The following is a 26,527-nucleotide window of genomic DNA, read 5'->3' on the forward strand; positions in this document are numbered from 1 at the left end:
GGAAAACAAGCAGAAGTGCAGCAGAGATAAAGGGCTGAACGGACCGGAGACAAATGGAAAATGAGGTGAATCTCAAAGTCCATCAGAAACAGCTGCTCCATCACACGAGCCACTCCTGAAGATGCACTTCTTTTTCTCACTTCAGACTTTTTTTTAACTTTCTCAGGAAAACAACAAAAACACACATGAAAGACAGAGAGCTAAGACAACTGAGCACACAGGATCACACGTGTGCCGTTACAGGTTACTACTGGATCACAAGAGGAGCTGGGTCCGAAGGTTCAGAAGGTAAAGACGGCTTTACAGTTTAAAATATACAAACGTGCATTGCTTCATCATTTTGCCTTTCGCAGAGCTGAAATCAGGAGGTATTTAGCCTAGCTTAGCATAAAGACTTGAAGCAGTGGCCGAAGTGAAAAATACACGTTAAGGGTCTGTGTCAACTAATACCCCTTTCCCACCTAAATTTAACGTGTTGACGCAGGTTTTTCAGACATGGGAAGACCCGCTTATAAATGCTGATTGTCTCTTTTCCCATTGCCAGTGAAGTATAGTCTGTTTTCTGCTGCATCACCGTCTGACGTCACAAATGCCTCCGAAACAGGGTTAGTAAACTGTGAAGATGTTATGGTGGTTAGGTGTTTATTGTATATCTTACTCATTCAGTCTGTTTATAAAACTCGGCGCCGACAAATTTGGAACGATGTTCGAGCGCTGCTCGGACGAAGACGGGTGGAATTTGTAGCTGAGATGACGCAGAAGTTACGGGCGGAGCACAGCATCGCACCGGAGAGGGGGTGGACATTAACGTGTCAACACAGGTTTTGTGTTCCCATCAATGCCGATCGGAGCCGAGGTGATAATTGCCTACTGCAGAGTCATTTGACCCGTGTCTGAATGCCGATTGTAACCTTTCTCACTAAGCAAAAAAGCTGGCTGTGGGCAGGTGTTAGTGGGTTTTTGACCAGTGGGAAAGCGGCTTAACACTGTTTTTTTGTGCTGGCAATGCCTACGACCTCAATTTCACAGCGCTTCACATTGGCTCTTATTGTTGCTAGGTTCCGAAAGTTGTCTGGCGGCAGTGACATTGACGAGTGCGACGGTATTCCAAAAGTTGAGTGCTGTGAGCGCAGGGACAAAAAGGCAGCTGATGGCAAGGGCATTTTTGCATTTAGGATGCCGAGCACTGAAAACGCAGAACATCTTTGGTTTTGTATTTTAAAAAAAAACAATTAGTGGACAGAGGCCATTGCCTAAAGCTCACAAAATATATCCACACAGAAGGTTATTGTATTCAACGTCGTGTTTGTCAGAAGGATTCCAAACTTACAGCTTGATTTACCTGAAACGTTGTAGATAACGTGCCAAGACAGAAGCCATTAAACTTTGGAGCTGATCCGACTCACGAACAAGCAATAACACCGCCTTGGTAGAGGAACGTGCTCTTTGAGTAACTTTCCATCTTAAGAGTTGAATCTTATTCTTTGAAGCTGGAGCAGAAATGCAGAAAAAGACGATAAAAAACTTGGATGATATTACTGGGAGATGTGTGTTGGAGCCATTTCTAAACGAGGAATAGGTTACAGATTTGATCTCACCACAAGGCTTACTTATCCGAAGAGTCCTGTCACATCATTTTCAGGCATAGATGGATTTTTTTTTCAGAGCACTGGTCCATCTTGGCTTAGAAGTTTAAACCGTAAGATTTCATGTTGCTTCATGATACCTGCGTCCAGACCTCCAAACCCATCAAACACTTGTGTTCTTGGAGTTGTTGAGTGTGAGGATGTGCAGGTGTCGAGGAAATTATGTTGTAGGCTGTTGATCTTCCTAAATATGACCCTGTAGGCTACAAAATGTTTAACACTTGAGAAATCTTTAAGTGTATTTACACTACAGACAAAAACTCCCTAAGCTATAGGGAGGCTGGATTGTTTTTAGCTTGTGCTAATGACTCAGGGTGCAACATAAATAACAAATAATATTACTAGAGAAAAACAAGATTCAGTTATCCCAAGTATATAATTAAATTATATTACTAAATGTACAACTTGAGTACAACTGAATCTGCAAATTACAAGTGTACAAAACAAATGCATACAAACAGTATGCAACAAAAACTACAGTCATGATCTGAATCACCACAAAAAGCATCTGTGGGTTTACAAAATGAAAAATGGTAAGTAAATAATTACGTTACTATGGAAACAGCATTAAATTATCTGTCCAAAAAGCTGAGATCACACTGAGGATCGTGTAAGCCTAACGACCCATCAACACCAGTGGGTACTAACGACTCTCAGTGATACTGGGGTTCACAGCTCAGGTTAACGACTCACCCTTGATTACACAACTATTAACATACTAATGACCTACAGAGGTGTACATTTCTCCGTCCACAACTCAGGTTAGAACTGAATAAGCCTTTCGGATGAGAGGTGAAACGTCCTCAAGAAACTTGAACCAAGTCCAGTTGCCTTTTGGATTAATCTTAGAATTACCATGACCTGGATGAACCTGAACCTTCACAGACAAACAGCAACACACAATTCCTGCTAGCTAGCTGCCGGCCAGCTGTAGCTAGCAGTAGCCCGAAGGAAACAGCAAATTACAGAAGTAGCTTACTTTCAGCTCAGGATACTAGCTGACAGTATCAGTGCAGCTCGCAGATCAGGTGCAACAAAATATCTCCTTCAAGTTAGCATTAGCATCCTTATAGCTGGACTTGGCAGTCTATGATCGCCGCCACGGACACCAATACACTCTCCCTCATTTCTTATAACAAAAGTAACCCAATGCATAATCAGGTGATTAGCACAAACTTGGTGTATATCAATGAAATGAACTGACATTTGTAGTCTCTCCTACGGCGTATAAAGCAACCTATAACTGTTTTAAACATGGTCAGACTTGCAGTGATTCAAATGAACCAATCAAATCACACAACAAGCAGCAAAGGTCAACAGTCTTCATCACCCATATCACTGGAACTTTGTTATGTAAATGGCCCTGTACAACACCAGGAAGATCCTAAGACCCTACCTATCATAGCATGCAACACAACTTCTAGTACAGGCTCTCGTGATATCACGCATTGATCACTGCAACTCCCTACTGGCAGGCCTTCCTGCACGCACATTCAAACCTCTGCAGATGATCCAGAACGCAGCAGCGCGACTGGTCTTCAATCAACCCAAAACAGTGCACGTCACTCCACTGCTCATATCCCTCCACTGGCTCCCAGTTACCGCTCGCATCAAATTCAAAACCATTGCACATTTAGAAAACAGCAACAAAAACGACTCCTGCTTACCTGAACGCCCTTATCCAGGTCTACACTCCGTCCCACCCACCTAGCTCTGCCAGTGAAAGGAGCTCCTCAGTGGTCCTCCAGTGGTGGAACGAGCTACCAAACTCCATTCGAGTCCCTTTGACCTTTAAGAAGCTAAAGACCCTGCTCTTACATGAACACCTCCAAACTTAATGATATTGATGATGATGACAGGATGGATGGAGGAGGATGTAGTTTATGCTGACGAGGATTTTCATGATGATGATGGCTATACGGATCTTGTTGATGTTGCTGATGATGATAATTATTTATAAAACACAAAACAAACATCCTATACACTGCCTGCTGGCACCAGTGTCCAATCGCACTAGAAGCTGTTTGTTGGCACTTACTGACTTCGCTCCGTCTTGATCATTGCTTGTGTTGTATTAACTCTCAGATATACGTCGCTTTGGACAAAAGCGTCTGCTAAATGAAACATTGTAAATGACAAATATGATTATAATGAGTTTTTTATGTATATAAATATAAGACAGAACGATGTCTCCAATTTTATATATTGCACTTTTTATTCCACAGATATTTTTCATCACAGATTTTTGGAGGGGAGACTCGGCCTTTTTAGGGGAGCTTTCATGAAGTAAGTTACCAGAGCATCGGACACTGTCCTGGGGTGTATTTAGAGGTCTAAGCTCAAATTCTGCCTGATGTGCGGATATTGAGGCCAAAACGTCTCAGTTTCACTAAACTCATTTAGTCTAATTGCTCTAGTCTGGTACTTTTATTGTGGCGGTGCCGTCTTCTGATCTCCACATTTTAACTTTAAATGTTTCCCCACCTGTTCAGTAGAAATCTGCTGAATATTAATCCTACTGATGTGAGCAACTTGAATCAAAATTCAAACTGTGAAGTGTTTGATAAATGTCAGCTCTCGTTATTGTGCAGCTTTAATGAGCTTAGCATCGTCCACTGAACACAATACAACACTGAGAAACGACTGCTGAGCCGTGCGTGTGTGTGTGTCTGCAAATCGAATCAAGTGTGTCTACAACGGCCTCATTTTCATATGATTGACTAATGAATTGATGTGATGCAAACTCAACTAAATCAGCTTCATTTGCCCTTTAAGAGATTTTAATGATAACTGCTTCTATGCTGTCTGTTATAATGCCGTCGTGACAAGGAAGTATGAGGAAAGACAGAGGGTGGAAATAGTGGGGGGAAAGATGGGAACAAATTGCTCGCTAATAGTTTACAATAAACACAATGATGACAGAAGACAGGGGAACGAGGGAGCGACAGAAAGAGCAGTAGAGAGAAAACAATCAATTGCATACAGCAGGAGAGCAATAATAAGCAGAACAAAAAAACAAGATGAACTCTAACCAGGTGCAGACTGTGCAATCACGCATCAGGAGCCAGAGACAGACACACAGGGGAGGCTGGAGCAGAGGGAGCGACAGAGCGAGCACAGAGCCAGTGGACGAGGGATGGGCTTTTGATGGAGTCTCATCTGGAGTGTTTATGACGAGGCAGCGCCAGCAACGTAATGAGTTGACTGATCAATCTTTCCTCCTTGCCCCGCTGGATCAATAGCACTGTTTTGACATCCTACATTAAGCTCTAACTAATTGCCAGATTGCTAAATGCTTTTAAGAAGGAAGAAAAAAAAACATATCCAGGGCAATCAATAATGCAATCACACCAGTGACTCTCCTGTACTGCCAAGGGAGGACGGATGTGCTGGTGTGTGCGTGCGTGTGTTTGTTTGCATGGGAGTGTTGGGCCGAACTGGTACCTGGTTTATGAGTTGAAGGACTCGTGGATGCACCTTTGTGTGTTTGTGTGTGTGGTGTTGTTGCAGCTGGGAGTTGTGGTCAGGGGAGCAGAGCGGACCAGAGGTGTATTTGGGGTTTGAACCTCTGTGGCCTCAGTGGGACAGTTAGTCGGCTTGGCTCACAGCTCGGCGGCTAAACCACTAAGACTTTACAACAGCGCTCCCTGACAGGGAAATGAGCCTTAATGGCTTCATTTAATAATGGTTTGGTTTGTGTGCATATTGAAAAAGCTTTCCAAAGAAAAGCAGCCGACCTGTGTCTGCGGTCATAGTTCTTTTTTTACCCACTAAAGATGTTACTGTGATCTTGGAACAATGCAGCATTGCTATACAAAGTCCAAGGGGGGATAGACACGCAGTCACATGGTCGGATCAGTTAATTAACAAGCCAACGACTAAGCCTGATGATCGAAATCACTTAATTTGGAGGCTAAAGAAAGGAAGGTAAAGAAAGAAAGCACCAAATAGCAATCCTTTATTGTAATAGAAAACCGCTTTAGCATCAGGCTAGTGAGGACTTAGGTTTCTAACTTCAGTCAATGTCTCCACCTATGGTCCTAATACTCTCTTCTTATGGAGCTTTTGACAAAATCTTCACGAGCAGATATGTTCACAACTGTCACAGATTAAAAGTCCAAACCTGCACTAATTCTGAGCATGCTCCTTTTACGCATGACTTTCATATTTTTATCAACAATGGATGACGATGTGAAAACAATGTGATAATTTGAAAGTGGTCTCACCCAAACCTGCCCATCTCCTCGCCTCCATGGAGCTTTACAGTGAGTTTCTGCTGATTGTTAAGCTGTCCGCTCTCAACTTCATTTTTCACTCTCACTGCTGTCATCGTGTTGTAGGCAGCTGGTTTAAAAAAAAAAAGCCCATAAAATCCAGTGTGCGGTACCTGCTCAGCACCAATCAGCAGGCAGAGAAAGTTTGCAACTATTTGATGAACACAAAGGAGCATTTAACAGGTAAAGAGAGAGCTAAAATATTGTGAAGATTGGAATTATATTTAATGCATGGCAAGAAACTTGATTCTAAGTGAACGGTACATTGTTATGTAACCTCATGATGTGCACATAAGTGACTGGTTTCTAAAAAGTTAACCATAACTAGTCCTATCATGCTATTAAGGGGAGCTAATGCCATTATGGTAGAAAAAAATGCTATTTCTCTCTGTGCCTTTCAAGGACGCTCTCCGCTTCTGTAATGGGCCCTGGAAAACCTCCACCAGACTAAGTAATACACGTCATCTCTCGGAGACCAGGGAGCTCGCTAAACTACACTTCCTCAATCTAGGAGGCCCGCTTCTGATGTCATGTCTCGTTCAAATCGTCAGGTTTGAAATGTAGACTGCAGACCTGTAGATTTTTTAGACGATCCACCGGTATATTCTCGTCGTATTTCAGATTCAAATGTACCGCTCTGAGCCGTTGCCTGCAGCGATCAATGTCGATGACTGGAAAACTGTAGTATTTCACTCCAGTGTCTCTCGTTGGGTCGTTCCTTTCAGAGGGAGGGGGGCAATGCATGCTGGGTGTTGTAGGAATGTAGAATGGGTGAAACCACGAGCTGTTTGTACAACTTTCTCCACAGCTATGGCGCCAATTTCTAATATTATTGCTTCTATCGATTACAGAGAACACCAGCTTTGGCTGACTGTGGCTTTTCCCAAGGGCGAACTGCTCCTTTAAGAGAAGATGATATGGCACTGTTGTGATAAAAGCTTGTTTCAACTGCTACCAAGGTGCTAAAAAGGTGATTTCGACTGATCATGAACAAATCCTCCAAATGACACAACAAAAGCTTGTTAAGGTTTCATTGTCTTTAGGTGTATACATGCCTGAGGATCTGTTAGACTAAGGAACAGTCATGGTTAAAAAACCATCACTGGCTGTGTTAAGTGGGAGGTGACCAGAGGCCTCTGTCATAGTTTTGTGGATCCATATGTCCACTTCCTCCTTCGCTTCTCATGGAATCAATTCATAAGATCCTATGACAGCTATGAGGAAATTAAAATGTAGCTTTTGTGAGGACAGTTTTGACCAAACAATCTCTTGAGCCCTGAATAGCTTTTGGAGTTTGCTTCAAAAATCACTGCAGGAGAGCTAAGCTGCATGATATCCTTTTTGTGATGCAACCTTTTCCAACAATTCAAGCCTTTAACTTGCTGAAAGTAATATTATTTTTTAAAATATAAGCACTGAATAATGTGGAAGTAGTAATAAGGCAGAGTTATCCTATGAGTGTCTTTCTCTGTGTTTGGAGGATAAGCACTCGAGGAGGTAATACAACAGAACAATGTGTGAATAAGCAAACTGTGTATGTGTGTACTAATATGTCAACATGTTTTTGTCAAAGACCAGCGGGATCACAAATGCACTGGTTAACAACAGTGGACAACAATCTCCTCTTCTTCTCCTCCTCTACAGAACAGTGGGGGATAAAAACCCTTTTTCATGAATTTTTCAGACAGGCAGTGCTTCTCGGGGCTGAAGAGCCTCTCCTGTACAGTCGCTTCATGCATTTTTAACAAGGAGAAACACACCGGACAAAATGCCACAGATTTAAAGTGCAGGTATCAGGGTGGCTGACCTGGTGTCTTACTGTTCTCGCAATCCACACAGTTTTCACAAAGCAGAAGTCAGGAGCCAGAGAAGAATCATGAGAGGAATACTAACGGAGGCCGAGAGCGAAAACAAAAAGAGAGCCACATCTAGCTCTATTCAAAGTCCATATAAATACAAACAAACAAAATAGCAGAGAACAAACAAACAGCCGGTGTCTGCAACGATCTCTGTGAACTCCCACCTCAACTTTAGGCCGTGTTGACATTAGTGTCAGAGGTGCTGATTGTAGGAGAAGCTCACTGCATGCAGATGATGTGATGATAGCGGGGTCGCCTGTAATAGCTAGACAACTATTTGTTTTTTTAATGAAGCAAATTAAAAAGGAAATAGAAAAAAGTTTGCACTCATACGGACATAATGACATAATCACTTGATTGATTTAGCCAACTGAAAGTATTTGGCTGCTATCTTGATCATTTATTTAGGGATCACATTCAATTTCAGGACAACATCACCCCTATCAAATATGATGATTTGCTGCGTTTCCTTTGCTTCACATCATAGTAAACTGAATGTATTTTTGGTTTCTGACATTTGGTCTGACAAAAAAGAACATTGTGATCACAATCATTCACCATTTCCATCCTTAAATGTTCCCAAAAATACGGCCGGCTCACACTTAACACGCAGCAAATAGATCCAAACCTGCAAGTGCTCACTTATCTCCCTGGGACCTGATTTATTACCCGAGCTTTTGGTCACACCAACATGTTTTTGATGATGTAATTTTTGGACCCACTGGACCCCACTGTCAGCTATTATTTTGTGCTGCTGCTGCTGCACTCAGGTGTATTATATTCTTCTGATTTAGAGCGGATAACACATTTCCTCCTGCTCGGAGAATGACGGGGTACAGGGGTGGCAGCCCCACTGAAGACGGAAAGCTGAGACTCTTGCATTTGTTCTATGAAAACGTTTAACTGAGGATCGACAGGCTGGTTTCCTTTTACCTCTTCTTTTAATCCCTCATCTGTTGACTGCTTTCCTGTTTTCCTTCCTCTCCTTTACCATGACGTCTTCTCCATTTGTCCTCCTCCTCCTCCTCCTCTGGCTCCACCCCTGTCCCTGACTCTTCATCTCCTCCTCTCTTTCCATATCTCTGCTATTAAAACAACTAAATTATTAAACCTATAGTGATAATCAATCAATAACACTCTTTCTTAGAGGGATAGACCGCTTAATAATTGACTAATCCTGAGGGGACCTCTGCCCCCCGTGAGTAGACGAGTGTGTGCGCATTAGTGCGCATGCGCACCCCCCCTGGAAGGGCCCATCCATTTGCATTTGTGTGCACCTGCATGTGCTTATTGTTCCTTTGATTGAGGCGAGTGTTATTGAGGTAGACGGGCTCTGATGAGGGTCATGAGGACTAATTAAACCCTTAACTCTCATTTCTAGAGAAGCAGGAAAAGAGAGTCATCAATGGGTGTAATTAGAGTGACTAAGCCACAGGTGCAAAAGGCTGAACAAACACACGGCGTGCGACGTCACACAGTCTCAGTAGAGTTTGACTCATTTTTTGTGATTCACAAACCTCTAAACTTTAATTCCCCAAATAAAAAGCATGACAGAGAAAGTGATTCTCTGCAGGGATGGATGTTTTTATCCCTGCTTACATGTTTCTAACCTCTGCAGCTTGATTGTCCTCATTTAACTTGAAGAAGCAAAACGTGACCTACTCACCAAACAATGTACTCGCTACACGAGTCCAGTGAGGCCAAACTTTCCAGATGTTTTGCTATGAAGTATGGAGGCCCTTTAAACTACAAGAAAGGTTTTAATTAAGTGAAAGATGTAACAAGAATTATAGTGGGAGTAATATAATGTTTGTTGTTTTACAGTCACAGTTGATAACATTTATCACTTGTTGTATCATGTGTATTAATGTGCAATGTAATTCAAGTTACGACATGGATGTGGTTTTTATTGCGTGGGTTTTACTTAATTCACTCGAGAGCTAGACACTGGAGCCGCTACGTCACCTAAAAGCTGCACCAATCAATGACTCTATCTTATCAATGAAATATGGACTACGTGTAATGTGTTGTCGTATTATCACCCAATCCTGCTGTTCTCAGCTCATCTCAGCTCTACAGAGTGTTCTTGTACCTTGAGGAGCTAATTGTTTTGTTTTACCAGCCCTGATTTTACCTTTTTGGTTCAGTCTCACATTTCAACAACTGGAGAAAACCTGTGATTTTAACTTAAGTTAACAACTAACTCACATGGATATGTCCCAGCATCTAGCAGCTTGTGGAGCCCAAAAAGAGCTTAAAATGAAGGGAATTAGATCAAGAAAAAAAATGTCATAGGAATGATGATGTCAGGGTGCTGGTTTAGCTCAGTTGGTAGAGCAGGTGCCCGATATACAGAGGCCACAGTCCTCAACGCACTGATCACAGGTTTGACTCCTGGTCTGCCAATCATTTGGTACATGTCATGCCCCGCTCTCTCCTCCCCACATTTCCTGTCTCTCTTCAACTTTCCTACAAATAAAGGCAAACGCCCCAAAAAAATCATAAATAAAATTCAGAATCAGGTTAATTTCCAAGTATTTTGCCAAAGAATATGTGCTATAAAGATGTCTGTTTGATGGGTTTTTTTTAAAGATAATTTTTTGGCCTTTGCCTTTAGATAGACAAGATAGAAATGGTGAAATAGAGTGGGGATGACATTAAAAAGGGCAGAGGGTTGGGGTCAAACTTGGGGCCACTTCATCAAGGGCTGCGTCTTTCTAAACATGGGGTGCACTTTAACCCCTGAGCTAAACCAGCACCCGTTTGATGGGTATCAAGCAACTGTTTTTGGACAGGTTTGCCTCAACTATTGGGTCAGTGTTTAAAATAATAGTTGATTTCTTTTTCAAATGAAATGATTGATAATCTTATATATTGGTATAAGGTACAGAGCTGAAGCTAACATGCGATTAGCCAAGCTTAGCATATTTGATTTACATGTATTTTGTAAATGTATTTCAGGCTGGCTGCCTAAACCTCACTTAAGTCAACTGTTCTTGGCAGTTTTTGGCCAAGAAATGGTTACAGCAGTTTTTTTGTTGACCGTAACTTTTCAAGAAAACACAGGAAGAACAAACAAACACATGCATTATGTTCATCCAAAAGCTTTACGAGTGCTGAGAGGAGTACTTTTGCACCAGGCTAACTGATTCCCTGTACCTTCATTCTTTATGCTAAGCTAAGCTAAGCTAATATCCTTCTAGCTCTGGCTGGATTCTTAATGAACAGGCATTACAGTGGTGAAAATATTAAACCAATTTTGAGTATAAACTTTTGGTTATTTGTTTTTTTTTATTCAACCAAAATCCAAGTCTTCTGGCCTGTGAATAAAGTTTAAAAAAAAACAATGATGCAGGTCTTCAATTGTTCCTGTCAGGTTCATGTATTGTGTTTCGTGTTCAGTGGAGCTTGTTTTACATACACACACTCTGATGTCTTGTGGCTCCTGTGAGTCTTTCCTCTTAACATACCAACATGCTTTGAAGCTCTCTCAGTCAGGAATTCGCCCGTAATCCCATCTCTGCTTTCTGCATCGATAACAGCTCTCTCAATCGTTGCAGTCGAGTACCTTCCGCCTTCCTCCAAATCCTTAAATTACCTCCTAAATCTTGGAGGAGGGTCACACAACTCCTTTTACTGCTGATGGGAGTGGAAACTACCTATTACCTTGACAGTCACTCAGTCAACCGCTGGGGTCGCGCAAGAGGTCACATAATTTAGCCTTTGATGGATTATGAGGCGGTTTGATTGACAGTTAGGGAGGAGAAGAAGTAGCATTAAAGAAATGATGTCATATATCTCTATTGTTTTAAGGAAAACGCTGGAGGAAACCATAACTCATCTCTATCTACTGTTGTGTAAGATCTGAAAAGAAAGTGTGTGATTAGACTTTAAAAGACGTCTGTGATTGATCGGTCGGGTCAAGAGTCTTCAGGTCTTAAACAAGCCTGTCTGTCACCTGTCACCTGTCACACACCTGAATTCCCAACAGTCTCCTTGTTGTTCCTGAAGTAGCGTCTGTTTAAGATTCCTTCATCATCCATCTCTCCTCTGACAATTTTCTCTGTCAATTAGAGGGGAGAAAAAAGCACATGGAGACACAGATAAATGATGTGGTTAAAAACTGACGTCAGATCATTTTACTGCTCAATTTTACATTTACAGTCTGGATACAAACCCCAACAAGGAAGGTGACCCTGTAAACACGTAGCACCGCGACCTTGGAAACACACACAAAAAATGGAAACACCTTCACCAGCACAGGTCCAACAACAGCCGCTTTTTTCAACCGCAACTAACGCAATGCTAGGTCATGTGCAGCGGAATCATGTCACCACAACATAGTGCTGACGGTGAGCAAGATTATAACCCTCTGCCATGTTTGTTGTTTTTTGTTGACATCAGTCATACAGAGTTGTGTCATAAATTATTGGCAAATCAGTGACGTTGATTTCCTTTCAAATTTTAAAAGCTCGGAATTTTAAATACGTGTGTGTTGACACGGGAGACTAGAGTGCAGGCACGTCCGCGAGTCTGACAACTCTCTACCTCGCAGAGTTGCGATGTTCGCGAAACATGGCAGCTCTCGGAAAGGAACGGAGGTAAGATCCGACTCCCTTCAAAGAGAATTTCCAACACTACTTTGTGCATACTATTATAAGAAATAGTATAATCATGTATAATTAGAAGTAATTTCAGTTATTATTTTCCAGTTCCACTTAAAGTTTGAAGACTAACAACTGTACTTCTCCGCTTCCCTGAGCTTCTATATATGACCTTTTCTAATAGTCCTGTGTTAAAGTTTGACTGCTAGAGTTACATTTGTCTCGATGCTAACTGACAACCACTAATTAAACGTCATGAAATCACATAAATATCTCCTCTGAACTTAAACCAAGAAATTGCTATCAAATAAAGAACTAACTAAAATACTAAACTAGCTGTATTGTAACCACTGAGCAAGCCTAGCATGGCTAATTAGCTTGGTTTTGTTATGCTAACAGAATAACAACATAAAAACGAGTTAATAGAATCAGGTAAAACACTCGGATAACAAATGTTTAGTGACTTACTCTTAATTAGAGGTGAATTAACGCAAGAACATTCAGGAGAACATGGCACACTGCTTCATGAAAGTCCCGACTGAAAGGTGGGTCCTAATTAGGTGACCATAATTATGCCCGACTTTAAATGTTCAGTAAGGGGCGCTGTGCTATGCCATGAAAATAGCTGGCCTGACATTTTGAAAGGCTAACACAACGTGTATGAAGCTAACTCATGAAGTAGATTAATGGGAGGAGGTAATGTAGCATGAGCCATAACTATTAGGACAACATCAGCTCTTGGTGCCACCTGGAAACTTTGTTTATCTGCTTTATTTTTTTCTTGTGCAACTTAAAGCGTCTTTTATCTGCTTGTTAATTTGTGCTAAATGTTCAGCGTGTTTCTGTATTTGCTTGTGTGATACTGAGAGCTGGACGCAGACAGATTCTTTCGCTCATATCTACAGCAGACCTACTTTACCTTACACATCAATCACCCTCCTGAGACAGCGTGTGTGCCAGTCTGTCTGTGTCTGCGTGTCTCTGGATCTATCATCACCACTCACGCTCTTTAGAACCATGTATACTCTACCCCGTTGTCCCATGAACTTACACATTTCATGACTTATGTTAAGTGTGTCTGTGTGTTTTATGCATACATGTTTGTAGTGTGTTGAGTGTGGAGGCAGTCCCCAGGTTAAGCTGAAGGTTATGGCTGCTGACCTTGCTGGCGTCCATCAATCGATGTCCCAAAGTCGCCGGGGTCTGGGGTCTGACTGGACGCTGACAAAGGACTATTAGAACTCTCTCTGTCTTTCTTTTCTTTCACCATCTCTCTCTCACTCTTTGACAGAAAGCTGACACAAGAGTATAGAGCTGTCGTTTCCTTTCTTGTCCCGTCCTCAGCATCTTTTCCCTTTTGTTGTTTCCTCTATGTTGGATCTAATTTTCCCCTTTTTTTCTCTTTATTTCTCTCTAATTTCTTTACGTTTGCAGTCCTGATGTAATTTCTGCCCTCTCTTTAATGTATTTGTATTTAAAAAATTTCAGGTAATAAGTTATCTAGGTTAATTCTGAGCTGAAAGTCTTCATAAAAAAACACTACAGTTGTTTAGTTTGGGGTCAATCTGCAGTTGGTATCAAGCAGTTTACTGCAGAAAGGCTGCTTTTATACATATACTGCTCATGACCTTTGACATACATGCTTTTATTTATGCAGAAGGACAACACTTATGCTCCAAAACAGCGGGACCATTGATGTAGACGTGTGTGCTTACAGTAGGTTTGTGTGTTTGTCCATCTAGCATCTCCAGAGTTCTGTCTATGGAGCAATATATACTTCCTGTTTCCTGCTTTGTTGGCCAATGAAAACCTGATACACCCTGGAGAGTGCTGCGAGCCGCCGAGGGGGGAAGTTGAGGAAAAGGATGAGACAGGAAAGGAGCAGAAAGAGATGGGAGGTAAAGGGGGAAAAAAGTGCTGCATTGGGGTTTGAAGTTATAAAGAAGGAACCAGCGTATACAGATAAAATGATCAAATTAGTCTCCACTGTGATGATTAAAGAAGCAGCTCTTTGAGGCGAGCCACGACGACCAGTCTGACGTAAAGGATACACACATTAGATGTCGTGTGAGTGGGTCTGAGCCACTATCTCTGTGCCCAACGTGAGGACACAATGCCGCTCGTTATTCAATTCTGTTTAATTGGTTTCAAGTCTGCCTCATTTGCATATGCATGTTAAGAGGGCATCTTATTGGAGGAGAGGTGGGAATGGAAACGGGCTGAAAAGCACCCGGAGAGAGAGAGAGAGAGAGGGAGAGAGAGTTGTATAAAGACAAGCTAAAAGGAGGAATGAATGAACAAACAAGTGAATAACAGACGGGATGTGAGTAAGTGCTTCTAGAAAAATCAGTCTCTCTGGTTACCACGGCAACGAGAGGTGCAAGTTGGCTCTGCTCCCTACGTAGCCAATTATGTCTGTGTGTGTGTGTGTGTGTGTGTGCGTGTGCGTGTGTGTGTGTGTATCTACTATCTGGGGCTATTGATATGCAAAATAGAGAGTGGGTCCGTGTGAGCATTTGATTTTAGCGTGGTGTGTTTGCATCTGTTATCTTTGTAAGCTGTCTCCTGTCAGTTTCTCACCAGCTGCACATCTCTGTCCTCCAGAAACACGCACACACACACACACACAAACACACACACACACGCACGCACGAGCGAACAAAAGCCCACCATGTTCGCACAGTTTTGTTCGTAGACTGTTTACAAAAAGCTACACATAAAGGCTTAACAGGAACACAGTCAGAGGTGGCTCCTCCTACTGACCGATGCCAACGATGACACACGGTCCCTTAAAGTAGGATTATCTATTTTAATGTATTTTTGTCATCTATAACTAATGGTGATGTCAGCATTATTCACATGTATTTAAGCACGGGAGTTAATGACCTAAAAACAGCAGGATTTATTGGACCCTTCAGGAGTTTTGATCAGCTGTGTCTTGGCGCCGTCAGCTGAAGCAAGTCTCGAGTTTCTTGGGCAAGTCAAGTCAAGTCTAGTCGAGTCCTTAGTTAGGGCAAGTCAAGTCCCAAGTCAAGTCACTTTTTTTCCACCTAAGATACAGCACTCTTATTTGTAGTATCCGGTCTTTATAAAGAGAAAAGACGAGGTGTTAGTAGCCCATCTAATAATGATATTATTGGCCAATTTATATAACCTGTACAAAAAGTCTGACAGTAAATTGTATCTGTATTATCTTGGCACAGACGCAGCTATGATGATGGTCTGGTCTGAGACAGTATTGAGTAGTAACGAGTTCGACTGATGACGCTTCTCTTTCGGGGCTTTGATGTTGCGTGTTGCCATAGTGAGGAGTTTGACTGACAGCCAGTCATCCAATCATGACAATCACATACCGGGGAGCTATTTGAGTCGTCGAGTCATTATTTCTAGTTTGTGCTGCGTACATACTTGAAAGTTCTAAAGAAACTTGACAACATTGAGTTATATCTTGTCATATTCACCCATCAAGGAGAGGGGGAAGAGTCAGGATATCTGTCTGCTGCTTGAGTTTGAACCTACTTTTTAGAGTCTGTCAACTTAGTGTTGTATGTCTACAAAGATGACTATAAATTGCTGATGCCCCCCTTTAACATATACACAGTTATAGCTAGGTATTATGCTGTTTCACATTTTAAGACATATACTGTATATAATGTTACAATGCTGGATGTCCAGACTAAACGTGGGTGAAGTTTCAAATCTGTAGGTAAAAGTCTGTTGGAGTAATCCCCAGGCTTCTCAGCTCAGTCTGCAGGCTGCTGTGAACGCCAGGTTTTCTGCACGCTGCACTTTGTGACGTCACAAAGTGCCGCCTCAGCAGGCTTTAGAGATGTAGCCAATCAGAAGAGAGTAGCCATGTAGGGGTGGGGTTTCTTAAAACAACAGAGCTGGCTGAGTCATTTCAGGCAGAGGCTGTATGAGGGCCTGCACAGAGCACCAGTTTGAGAAAAATGCTGAGTTTTTTTAACTGTAAATTATGCTTAGCTACTCCACAGGTGAAAATATGAAGCTTGAAACTAGCATAATACCCCCCTTTAAAAAATAGAGAGATACTTTAGCCAAAATTTGAGCCTTTTTGTTGGTTTTAAGTTGTTGCAGAAATTAAAGTTTTTGCTCTAGCATCTCCAACATTTGTCAGTTTAACCACATTTGACGTGTGCTCCTGCAACCTTCCTGCAACCTCACCTCCATTTATCCACTTTAGACTTCGAAAAAGAAGATGGTTGTGAATTTGCTGTCAGGACCTCGAACCTGAAAAAAGCCTCACAGTTAAAATGCGGCTTGTTACCACAGTGACTTCGTTTTACAGTCATTGTCATAAACTTTTAGTGCCCTGTCTCTTTTTGCTCTTTAAACTATTACGAGTCATCTTGGTGAATAAAACTCCCTCTTTGCATCATTCCATTCATTTCGTTTTTGTTTTCATTTTTGTGGGGAGATTTTGGTGCATTCAAGTGACTTTCAAAGGGTCCTGACATAAATGCATTTGCTTCTAAAATTGTTTTAAATTTTGGATTATTTCATTTTGGAAACTCATGACCGCTTAACATCAATGTTCAAAAATAAAAAAGATCTGTTTCTTTAAAAACACGTTGTGGCTGATGCCAGGATGAAACACTTTGTGTAAGGGTTTACATCTCCTACTTTTAATGTTAGTGGCACCATTTTGAACCATTCAAGCATCTTTAAAAGCACTTCTCGCTGTCATAAAGTGTAACATAAGTGTAACAGCTTATACTGCTTAACTCTTTATTGAGCACTTGTGATGCTGAATTTCAATGAGGTCACACACACACACAGATTCCCGGTCTTGTGTGCTGCGGTGACATGCAGCCTATACACACAGGTCTTTGTCAGGCTGTTCTTTGTGGACTTGTACCTTTTCAGTGGAGCCTTTCTGCCCCTCAGTGGGACCACCAGTGAGTGTGAGAAGCAGCCAAGTCGGACACTGGCACTAATTGGCTACGCTGTTAGAGGCCCGCAGAGCCACACTTAGACTGCAGAAATAAGCTGGTCAGTGTGAGGATGGAGGCCGGGCACGGTGCCGCCGTGAATACGTGAGACGGAGGAAGACAGATTGCTAATTAGGGGTCTCTGATGAACATGAGAAACATACAGAAGCAGTTCAAAACCTTCCTGCAACACACACACACACACACACACACTTTCCGTCCTCTGACCAGTTAATTGGTCGGTTGGTGCTGGTGTTTGTGGTGGTGGTTGGGAGGGTGCTGGGGGGGGTCTTTTGTCTGATGCACTTCAGAGGCTCTGATTGACAGCAGGGACAGGAAGTGAGGGTGTAGGGCTTAGAGAGGAAAAGAGCTTTTCTCTCCACGCTACCTTCCTCAGATTAACATTCTCCTCAACCTCTCCAAATTCCTCTCGTCCTCCTCTCCGCTTTTTCTTCCGCTCCCCCTTTCACTCTCTCTCTCGCTCTTATCTCTGCCATGCCTTACTCCCCTCCTCCTCCTCCTCCTCCTGCATCCTTCTGTCCATTTATATCCATTTACACAGCATCATACAAGACTTTTTAGAGATATTTGTTGGCCTTTTTGTCACCCTCTCTCCAGCCTCGGTCATTTCCTCAGAAGCAAGAAAGATTAGGTTACTCGGGGCTCTCAAGCAGCGGAGGTACATTGCCCAACAAATGCTTATACAACTGTGCCACTGACATGGAGTGATGGAGTATCTACTTATGCTCTATTAGCCCACGAATAAATCAACCCCAAGCTAACCAAACCCAGACAGTGCTCAGTAGACATGACTAGTGCTGATTACTGTGACATGTGACGTGTTTACAGGGTTAATTCTAAGGTGCACGTCCGAGCGTTGATTAAAACAAGAAGACAGTTTTACCACGACTGATGGCTCCTGTGAGAAAAACATCATTATTTTCTAGCTGCTGCTGCTGCGCACCGAGAGGTTGATTGAGGATAAGGCATTACATCATCAGATTTTCAAAGCCTCTTCTTTCTGCTGCTTTTGCCTGGAAACAGAAAAATCATCTCAACCTTATCTTAACTCAGAAATACATCAAGTAGATAGACAGACAGATAGACAGACAGATAGATAGATAGACAGATAGATAGACAGATAGACAGATAGATAGACAGATAGACAGATAGACAGATAGATAGATGTAAAAAAAAAAAATGATGGAAAGAGGTTTCGTTGGTGAAATCCAGTGTCTTTTCCTCCACTTGTTATTCTTTAATATCACATTTCCTGTGCATTTGCAGGGACATTGTTTCCTCTGCTGAGCAGTGGTGGAGGCACTTTAAGTAAAACGTCTCTATGACTTTGGATGAGACCCAGTTAATTTGTCTACCTCTGCTGCTGAAGCTTCACATTAGCTGTGGTTGAACTGTGAAATGAATTTTTGCACAGAATGAGAAGTGTGGCTTTTACATTTACACCGGACCGGTTTTAGGAACACATTGTTTCAGTGTGGACTTAAGGAACGAATACAGCAACCACCAAAGCTTTAACATTATGTCCACCTGCCTAATATTATGTAGGTCCCCCTTTTACTGCCAAAAGGTATCTGGCACCAAGACGTTAGCAGCACATCCTCTAAGTACTGTAAGTTGCGAGGTGGGGCCTCCATGGATCAGACTTGTTTGTCCAGCACATCCCACAGATGCTCGACTGGATTGAGACCTGGGGAATTCGGAGGCCAAGTCAACACCTTGAACTTGTTGTCGTGTTCCTCAAACCATCCCTGAACCAGTTTTGCAGAGTGACAGGGTGCATTATCCTGCTGAAAGAGGCCACTGCCTGTAGGGAATACTTTTTCCATGAAGGGGTGTACTTGGTCAGCGACAATGTTTAGGTAGGTGGCAAAGTAACATCCACATGAATGGCAGGACCCAAGGTTTCTCAGCAGAACATTGGCCAAAGCATCACACCGCCCCCGCTGGATCGCCTTCTTCCCATAGTGCATCCTGGTGCCGTGTCTTCCCCAGAAAAGATGCACCCCCCAATCTGCATGATGTAAAAGAAAACATCATTCATCAGACCAGGCCGCCTTCTCCCATTGCTCTGTGGTCCAGTTCTGATGCTCACGTGCCCATTGAAGGTGCTTTCGAAGGTGGACAGGTGTCAGCGTGGACACCCTGACCGCTCTGCAGCTACGCAGCCCCATACACATCAAACTGTGATACACTGTTGTTCTGACATCTTTCTATCAGAACCAGCAACAACTTTTTCAGCAGTTTGAGCTACAGAAGCTCTTCTGTTGGATTGGACCACACAGGCCAGCCTTCACTCCCCACATGCATCAATGAGAATGGCCGCCCATGACCCTGTCGCTGGTTCACTGGTTTTCCTTCCTTGGACCACTTTTGGTACTGACCCCTGCAGACCGGGAACACCCCACAAGAGCTGCAGTTTTGGAGATGTTCTGACCCAGCCTTCTAGCTATCCCATTTTGGCTCTTGTTAAAGTCTCTCACATCCTTACACTTGCCCATTTTCCTGCTTCCAACACAACAACTTGAAGGACAAAATGTTCACTTGCTGCCTAACATATCTCAGCCACTGACAGGTGCCATTGTAACGAGATAATCAATGTTATTCACTTCGCCTGTCAGTGTTCATAATGTTATGGCTGATCAGTGTATGTGTGCATGTGATGTGTAAATGCATGTTTGAGGATTTCAAAGTAAAAGTCCTGGATTTTAACAACACTACCTTCTGATCAGTCTCGGAACCCTTTGGCTATAGTCTGAGCCTCTGGGGACACTGATGAATGTGCCGGGCGGTAAGCGATAAAAGACTTCCTGTCGGATCAATCTGACGCATTCCAGGAAGTCGGGAAATCTGAACACTGAACGGCTTTCGTGACACAGCCTCAAGGGAATTCATCTTGACGAATCAAGTTAAATTTTAGATCTAGAACAGATTGTTAGCTGTTAGCATGCAGATGTCTGTTTATAGAGATTAATAAGAAGCTAAATCATCGTCAGATCACGCTGATGGGAGCCGGGATGTCATTAGGGCGGATTACGTTCCGCCTGCTTTTGCTCTCCACATGGACTGTTTTTCTTGCATACACAGCTGCCTGCTGATACGTGATTGGTCAATATTACTTGGACTACAAGTGTAGTTCAAACAGAACACGTGCCTTCCCAGAAATCCACGTCCTTTCCACGTACATTTCTATGAAGAATCTGTAAGATTACCTTCTGTTTAAGGAGGCAGACTCATACACTATAGCCCTCATGTTGCTTATACTGTATCCCTGTGCACCTAAACTAAAAATATTCGAAAATTTATGTTTTTTGTTCCCAGTTATGGTCACATTTTTTCTCACCAGACTGATGGAGAGAAACGACAACACTTGACAGTCTGTCGATGGAGTGCAAGGGGCTAAGAAAACAACTCCAGCATAACCTTATTATCTAAACCAACTCAGACTCTGAAAATAATAAGACCCGGGCTGTAAGAAAAACATTTTTCTCCTGTTTATGTTTTTGATTTGTTCTGCCAATCACAACATTTCTCCCCATAACTCAGTTAGGATCTATTACAGGTACTTCACAGAGTCTGAAGAAAGGTCTTCATGAGGACAAAAGCTGCGTGAATCTAACGTCCATGTCGTTGAGACTTGATGAAAGAAAATGCAACAGCATGCGGGAAAGCAAATAAAATAGAGCAGACAGTTTACCACATTCACATTTTATTTCCCATGTTTACTTTTAGTCTCGTTTCTGTGTTACAGTCAACGTAAAATTAATCGCTATCTCCGCCCGTTTAACTCCAAACAAACGTAAAAAGAAATTATAACATCGACTGCTATAGACAAAAATTTAATACAACAGCACACACATTTCTCAAACGGGGGCCCATAATATTTCACATCATATATTCTGTTCATACACACACATGCAGCCAGAGTAAGGAGCTTGCAGGGTTTGTAACATGTCCATGAGAAAGATAGAAAAGGAGAGGACAGGAGAGGTTAGGGGGAAGGACAGAGAGAAAATGAGCAAAGGGGAGTAAGAGGGGATAATCAAATTGAAAGAAGAAACACTGTGAGAGTATTAACTGAGCCGAATGATGGAATAACTTAATGCCCTGCACACACACACACACACACACTTGCACTCATACACTTAAAATGCCTCATATACATACAGGTTACATCCCATAAACAAGACTTAATAAATTAGAAAATAAAAACTGAAAAAAGCCGTGCGCAGGCTGTACAAACGCAACAGAAACTCATCTCCATAAACAAATAAAGAAACAAACTACTTTATACTCTCAATACGAAGCACCATCTGTTTTTATGTATGTGTCTCTCCTAAGCAAGTCCACAAGATGTACACACAGACTGGAGGAAAGGATAAAAAGGAAACTATATTCCAGTATGCTTCTTTAAAACATCAAGCTTCAGGCTGGACTGTGAGAACGTCAAACTACTGAGGTGACCCAAGTTGAGGTTTGGAATCTGTAACGTGTTGTAAAGTGACTTTTCATTCCCAGTCTGTAGGTTTTTGTTACGCGTGTTTATCCAAAGTGCAAAATGGTTTTCTGCTCTCTGCAGCTCATGCGTCTTGTTCGTTACTGCGCGGTCTAACATTATAATACTGTCTGTTATTAAAAACCACAAAACACCAACAGCGCATGTGGATGTTTTACATTCCATCTTCATGTTTTTACTGCTCTGAGCGACCATGAAACTCAAACCAAACCTGTCTTTGTTAGCTTGTGGTGTGCGAATATAACTGTATTGGTCAAGGTGTGTGAACATTCTACATCGTGTTATATAAATAGTTACAGTTTTGGATTAAGCAAGGCAAACAGCATGTGGTGGATGATCTGACCCTTTGCACTGCAGCTGAACAGAGGAGGGAAAGTGAGGTCACTACTAATATGTAGTTACATCTTACACGAGACACTCGCCATGACTGACGTTGACATGCTGGTGAGCTGTGATGCGGAGGTGTTTGGTCCTCCCTGCATCCCATTTAGACACCTGGCTTGTCAGAAAGAAGGAAGGAAGAAAGAGAAGTGCAGGAGGCCACAACTAACAAAAGGAGTAAAAAGTTATAGTGCCCGGCGAGACTACACAAAAGAACAAAATAAAAAATTAGAAGGCAGGTTGGTTGCACCTCTAACCTGGTCAGTGAAGGAAATCCAGTTTCCCTCTCTCACCAGGAGTGTTTTCATCAAAACACAGGGTCGCAGGTGAGGGAGGGGTAGCAGACCGTCCCTACAGAAGCCACTGGCTCTATAACACTACCACAGATGTGTCAGATAGCTTCAGTGTAACATCAGCTGTGAAAAATGAGCAAGTGAACAAGGGTTCAAGTTAAGGATCGGTGGTGCCCGCTGTTTGCTGCTCTGTCTAGCTATATGTGAATCTCAGAGGCTATATGGTGTCTGAGGTCAGGGGTTAAAGTTCATAAAGGTTATAGTATGATGGGGAAAGGTGAAAACATTCAATGGAACCGAACTGATTCCTACTGAGGGCTTCTATCAGCTGTAGTGAAAGGCAGGTGGAGTGCGCACCTTCAGGAGCAACACAGGTGGGAAAAGAGCACCCGAGCGGTGCCGGTGTAGCCTACATACCATCATAGAGTGTCTGTACATTAGGGTCAAGTTTAAGCTAGTTATTCAACAGTCAAAGTGAGAAGAGTGGGTCTGACTATTTTACCAAAATCTTTCAGCTAAGATCAGCTAACAATCTGAGGCCTGGTTGTTTATAAGCTCAAATCGTCAGGTGAAGAGGAGATGAACACCTCAGCGTTAGTCCCTGTGATTCGTCTCAGAGTCCGACAGGGGATCCAGGTGTTCAGGAATCTCATGGACTTCAGTGCCGTGCTCGTGTTCAGCCTCGGCGTCCTCATCGTTGCTCTCTGCGCTGTAGTCTATCGCCTCCAGAAAGGACGGCTCGTCCTCCTCCATCACGTAGGTTGTGGGGCTGCTGCTGCATAACACAATACAGTTACACAGGTGTCAGTTAATAACGGACATTTCTCTGTGGGGGAATGATGTAAACATGACCTTTTACAGGAAATACCCCAGTAAGGTGTTGCCAGTGGATATTTAAAAAATATGTTTTCCTGTGTGCATTATTTAGAGAACTGTACTCTGGGTAAACACTTATCTTCACTTATATACTCTATAGAATATAACATGTCACGACAAGTTACTGTTCTGGGAGAAAATCCCAACAAAATGTGTCTAACATGGGTTACATGAAACCGTGCTGTTGATAGCCCGTAAATGTAGCATTTCCATTCCACTTATTTGATAATTGATCGGTCTATGAATTATTAGATTAATTAAGTTTAGCCTTAAAAACTGTCACAAATGTGGCGCTGGTTTAGCTCAGCTGGTAGAGCAGACGCCCCATATACAAAGGCTAGAGCCCTCAAAGCACTGATTGCAAGTTTGACTCCCGGTCTGCCGATCATTTGATGCACGTCATCACCCACTCTCTACTCCCCACATTTCATGTGCATCTCCAGCGCTCCTATGAATAAAGGCAAAAGCCAAATCTTAAAAAAAAAAAAAAATAAATAAAAGTGATAAATGGCCATCACAATTTTTCTAAAGGCCCAGTTGATGCCTCTAAATTTCTCATCAACTTACTAACAGACAAACATGAAGATTATTGAGTTAAAAACTGAGAAAAGTAGCAAATTCTTAATATTGAGAGGCTGGAAACAAAGACTTTTATTGCATCTTTGCTTGATAAATGATAAAGTTATTGTTTCCGGCTCTATGTTACAGGAAAATAAATATTTTAAAACAAAATCAAACATCATCAATAACTTAACACTTTCCAAATACAGACACTGACACTATTATAAATATTCAAATATATTGTAAAATCATAATAAAATATTAGCTGGAAACAAACTGTTCTTGCGTGCTCTGACTGGTGAGGCTGTTTTTTTCCTGTGGGTCTTAATGGTTAAATGGTTGCTGGTTCTTGAGGTTTTAGTGGCTTTAGTGGGTTTTTAATGGTGTTAATGGTCTGAAATGTGATCCCTGGGAGACAGTCGATCAGGGGGCTCAGACAATGATCTCCCACCAAGCTCGGCAGTGTTTGAGTGCAAGAGAGAGACAGAGAGAGAAATTGTGCGTCAGTATATGTACTGTAAATGTGAACGTGTGTGTGTGTGATAGTGTGTGTGTGTGTGTGTAATGATGTGGATGGACAGACTATTGTCCAAACAGATAATGAGAGTTGTGAGTCAGCCATTACAGGCCATTATAGAGACACCAAACCCGATCTGTGCTTACTTTGGGTTACATTTTCTGTATCCGCCAACAGTCCTGTCAATTCAGAGTCTCTCTAAATATACAGAACCATGCTTGTACATTAAAACCCCAATTACCTTCTTTTACATGCAGAAAAAAACCCTGCATTTCCAAACCCCCACACACGTACTTCTCTTTGTCTTCCCTTCACTGTTACAAAAACACACCCATGCCCGTATCTACCCATTTACTCACTCTGAGACACCCGGTTATTTGCAGACGCCTCCCAACGGCCACAATATCATTGTTGTGATGACCTATTAAATGGTAAGTGGTACCATACCAAGCCCCACGCATAAAAACCATAAACCCAGGATGAGTGCAACCAATCCCAAAGGACACTCAAACACACACACACACACACACACACACACATACACAGTCCCTTAATGATCAGACACATAAATGATGAATGAATATATCAATATGAGAGTAGAGCAGGGTTAGTAAGAGAGAGAGACTGGGAGACACTGGGAGAGACAGGAGCATTAAGTGGTTTGGAGTTTAAAGCCATTCTTTAATATCAAGTGCTTTAACAAATCTGTGGCGCAGAGAACGCTGACTTTAAAAAAAAGAAATGAAGATAACCTTGGTGGTCAAAGTGTGGTTTGGCCAAGTTTAATAATTTATTTGCGGCGTTGAACTGGAGCACAATCTAATCTATGTGGACGTCATATTTCCGAACAGGCAGTTTTAATTGAGTTGATTTGATATACAGTAAAGCCATGTGGTCATTTGTTGGGATGTACAAGAGGAGCGCTGGCTCATTGTCTGATGCTGTTTCTTATAATATGGAAGAAGACTCAACAGATATGATCAGAATCCGAATACAGACTAATTTACACTGAACAAAAATATAAACGCAACACTTTTGTTTTTGCTCCCATTTTTCATGAGCTGAACTCAAAGATCTAAGACTTTTTCTATGTACACAAAAGGCCTATTTCTCTCAAATATTGTTCACAAATTTGTCTAAATCTGTGTTAGTGAGCACTTCTCCTTTGCCGAGATAATCCATCCACCTCACAGGTGTGGCATATCAAGATGCTGATTAGACAGCATGATTATTGCACAGGTGTGCCTTAGGCTGGCCACAACAAAAGGCCAAAAATAGGAGCAAAAACAAAAGTGCTTGTTTATATTTTTGTTCAGTGTAGAAATAAGTTTAGAGCCAAAACCTAATTTTCCTCATCTTACTGTATGTTCGGTCTCAAAATATGAACACAATTGGTTTAATAGCATAACTTTACCTATTTAAGCAAAGGGAAGGTTTTGACTTTAAAGAGGGGGTATTATGCTGTTTCACATTTTAAGACACATGTATATATATATATTATGTTACAATGTTGGATGTCCAGACTAAACGTGGGTGAAGTTTCAAATCTGTAGGTAAAAGTATGTTGGAGTAATCCCCAGGCTTCTCAGCTCAGTCTGCAGTTTGCGGTTTCACAGTTTTTTCTACACGCGGCACTTTGTGATGTCACAAAGTGGCAGGCTTCAAAGAGCTGGCAAATCAGAAGAAAGTAGTCTTGTAGGGGCGGGGTTTCTTAAAAGGGACAGAGCTGACTGAGTCGTTTCAGGCAGAGGCTGTATGAGGGCCTGAGCACCAGTGTGAGAAAAATGCTGAGTTTTTTTAACTGTAAATTACGCTAAGCTACTCCACAGGTATCAGAGTGAAATATGAAGCTTAATTCAGCATAATTTCTGGTTTTAAGTTGATTGCAGAAATTAAAGTTTTTGCTCTAGCGTTTCCAACATTTGTCAGTTTAACCACATTTGACGTGTGCTCCTGCAACCTTCCTGCAACTTCACCTCCATTTATCCACTTTAGACTTAGAAAAAGAAGATGGTTGTGAATTTGCTGTC

The 26,527-nt window shown here is 42.1% G+C and overlaps 1 protein-coding gene across 2 annotated transcripts in view; it reads right to left on the reverse strand.

Moving 5' to 3' along the window:
* Positions 1 to 21,052: 21,052 nt before the first annotated feature.
* Positions 21,053 to 26,527, reverse strand: part of agtpbp1 (ATP/GTP binding carboxypeptidase 1) — a 28,824-nt gene continuing 23,349 nt past the window's right edge. For both annotated transcript variants that reach the window (XM_069683240.1, XM_069683239.1), the window contains one exon: positions 21,053 to 23,318. In XM_069683240.1, the coding sequence (XP_069539341.1) occupies positions 23,138 to 23,318 (181 nt within the window). In that variant the 3' untranslated portion in view covers positions 21,053 to 23,137. The remainder of the gene's footprint in view (positions 23,319 to 26,527) is intronic.

The sequence above is a fragment of the Semicossyphus pulcher genome, unplaced genomic scaffold (genome assembly GCF_022749685.1).
Source record: "Semicossyphus pulcher isolate SPU_LCO1_2020_fin unplaced genomic scaffold, fSemPul1.0.p SCAF_6, whole genome shotgun sequence".
In the NCBI taxonomy this organism is placed as follows: Eukaryota; Metazoa; Chordata; class Actinopteri; order Labriformes; family Labridae; genus Semicossyphus; species Semicossyphus pulcher.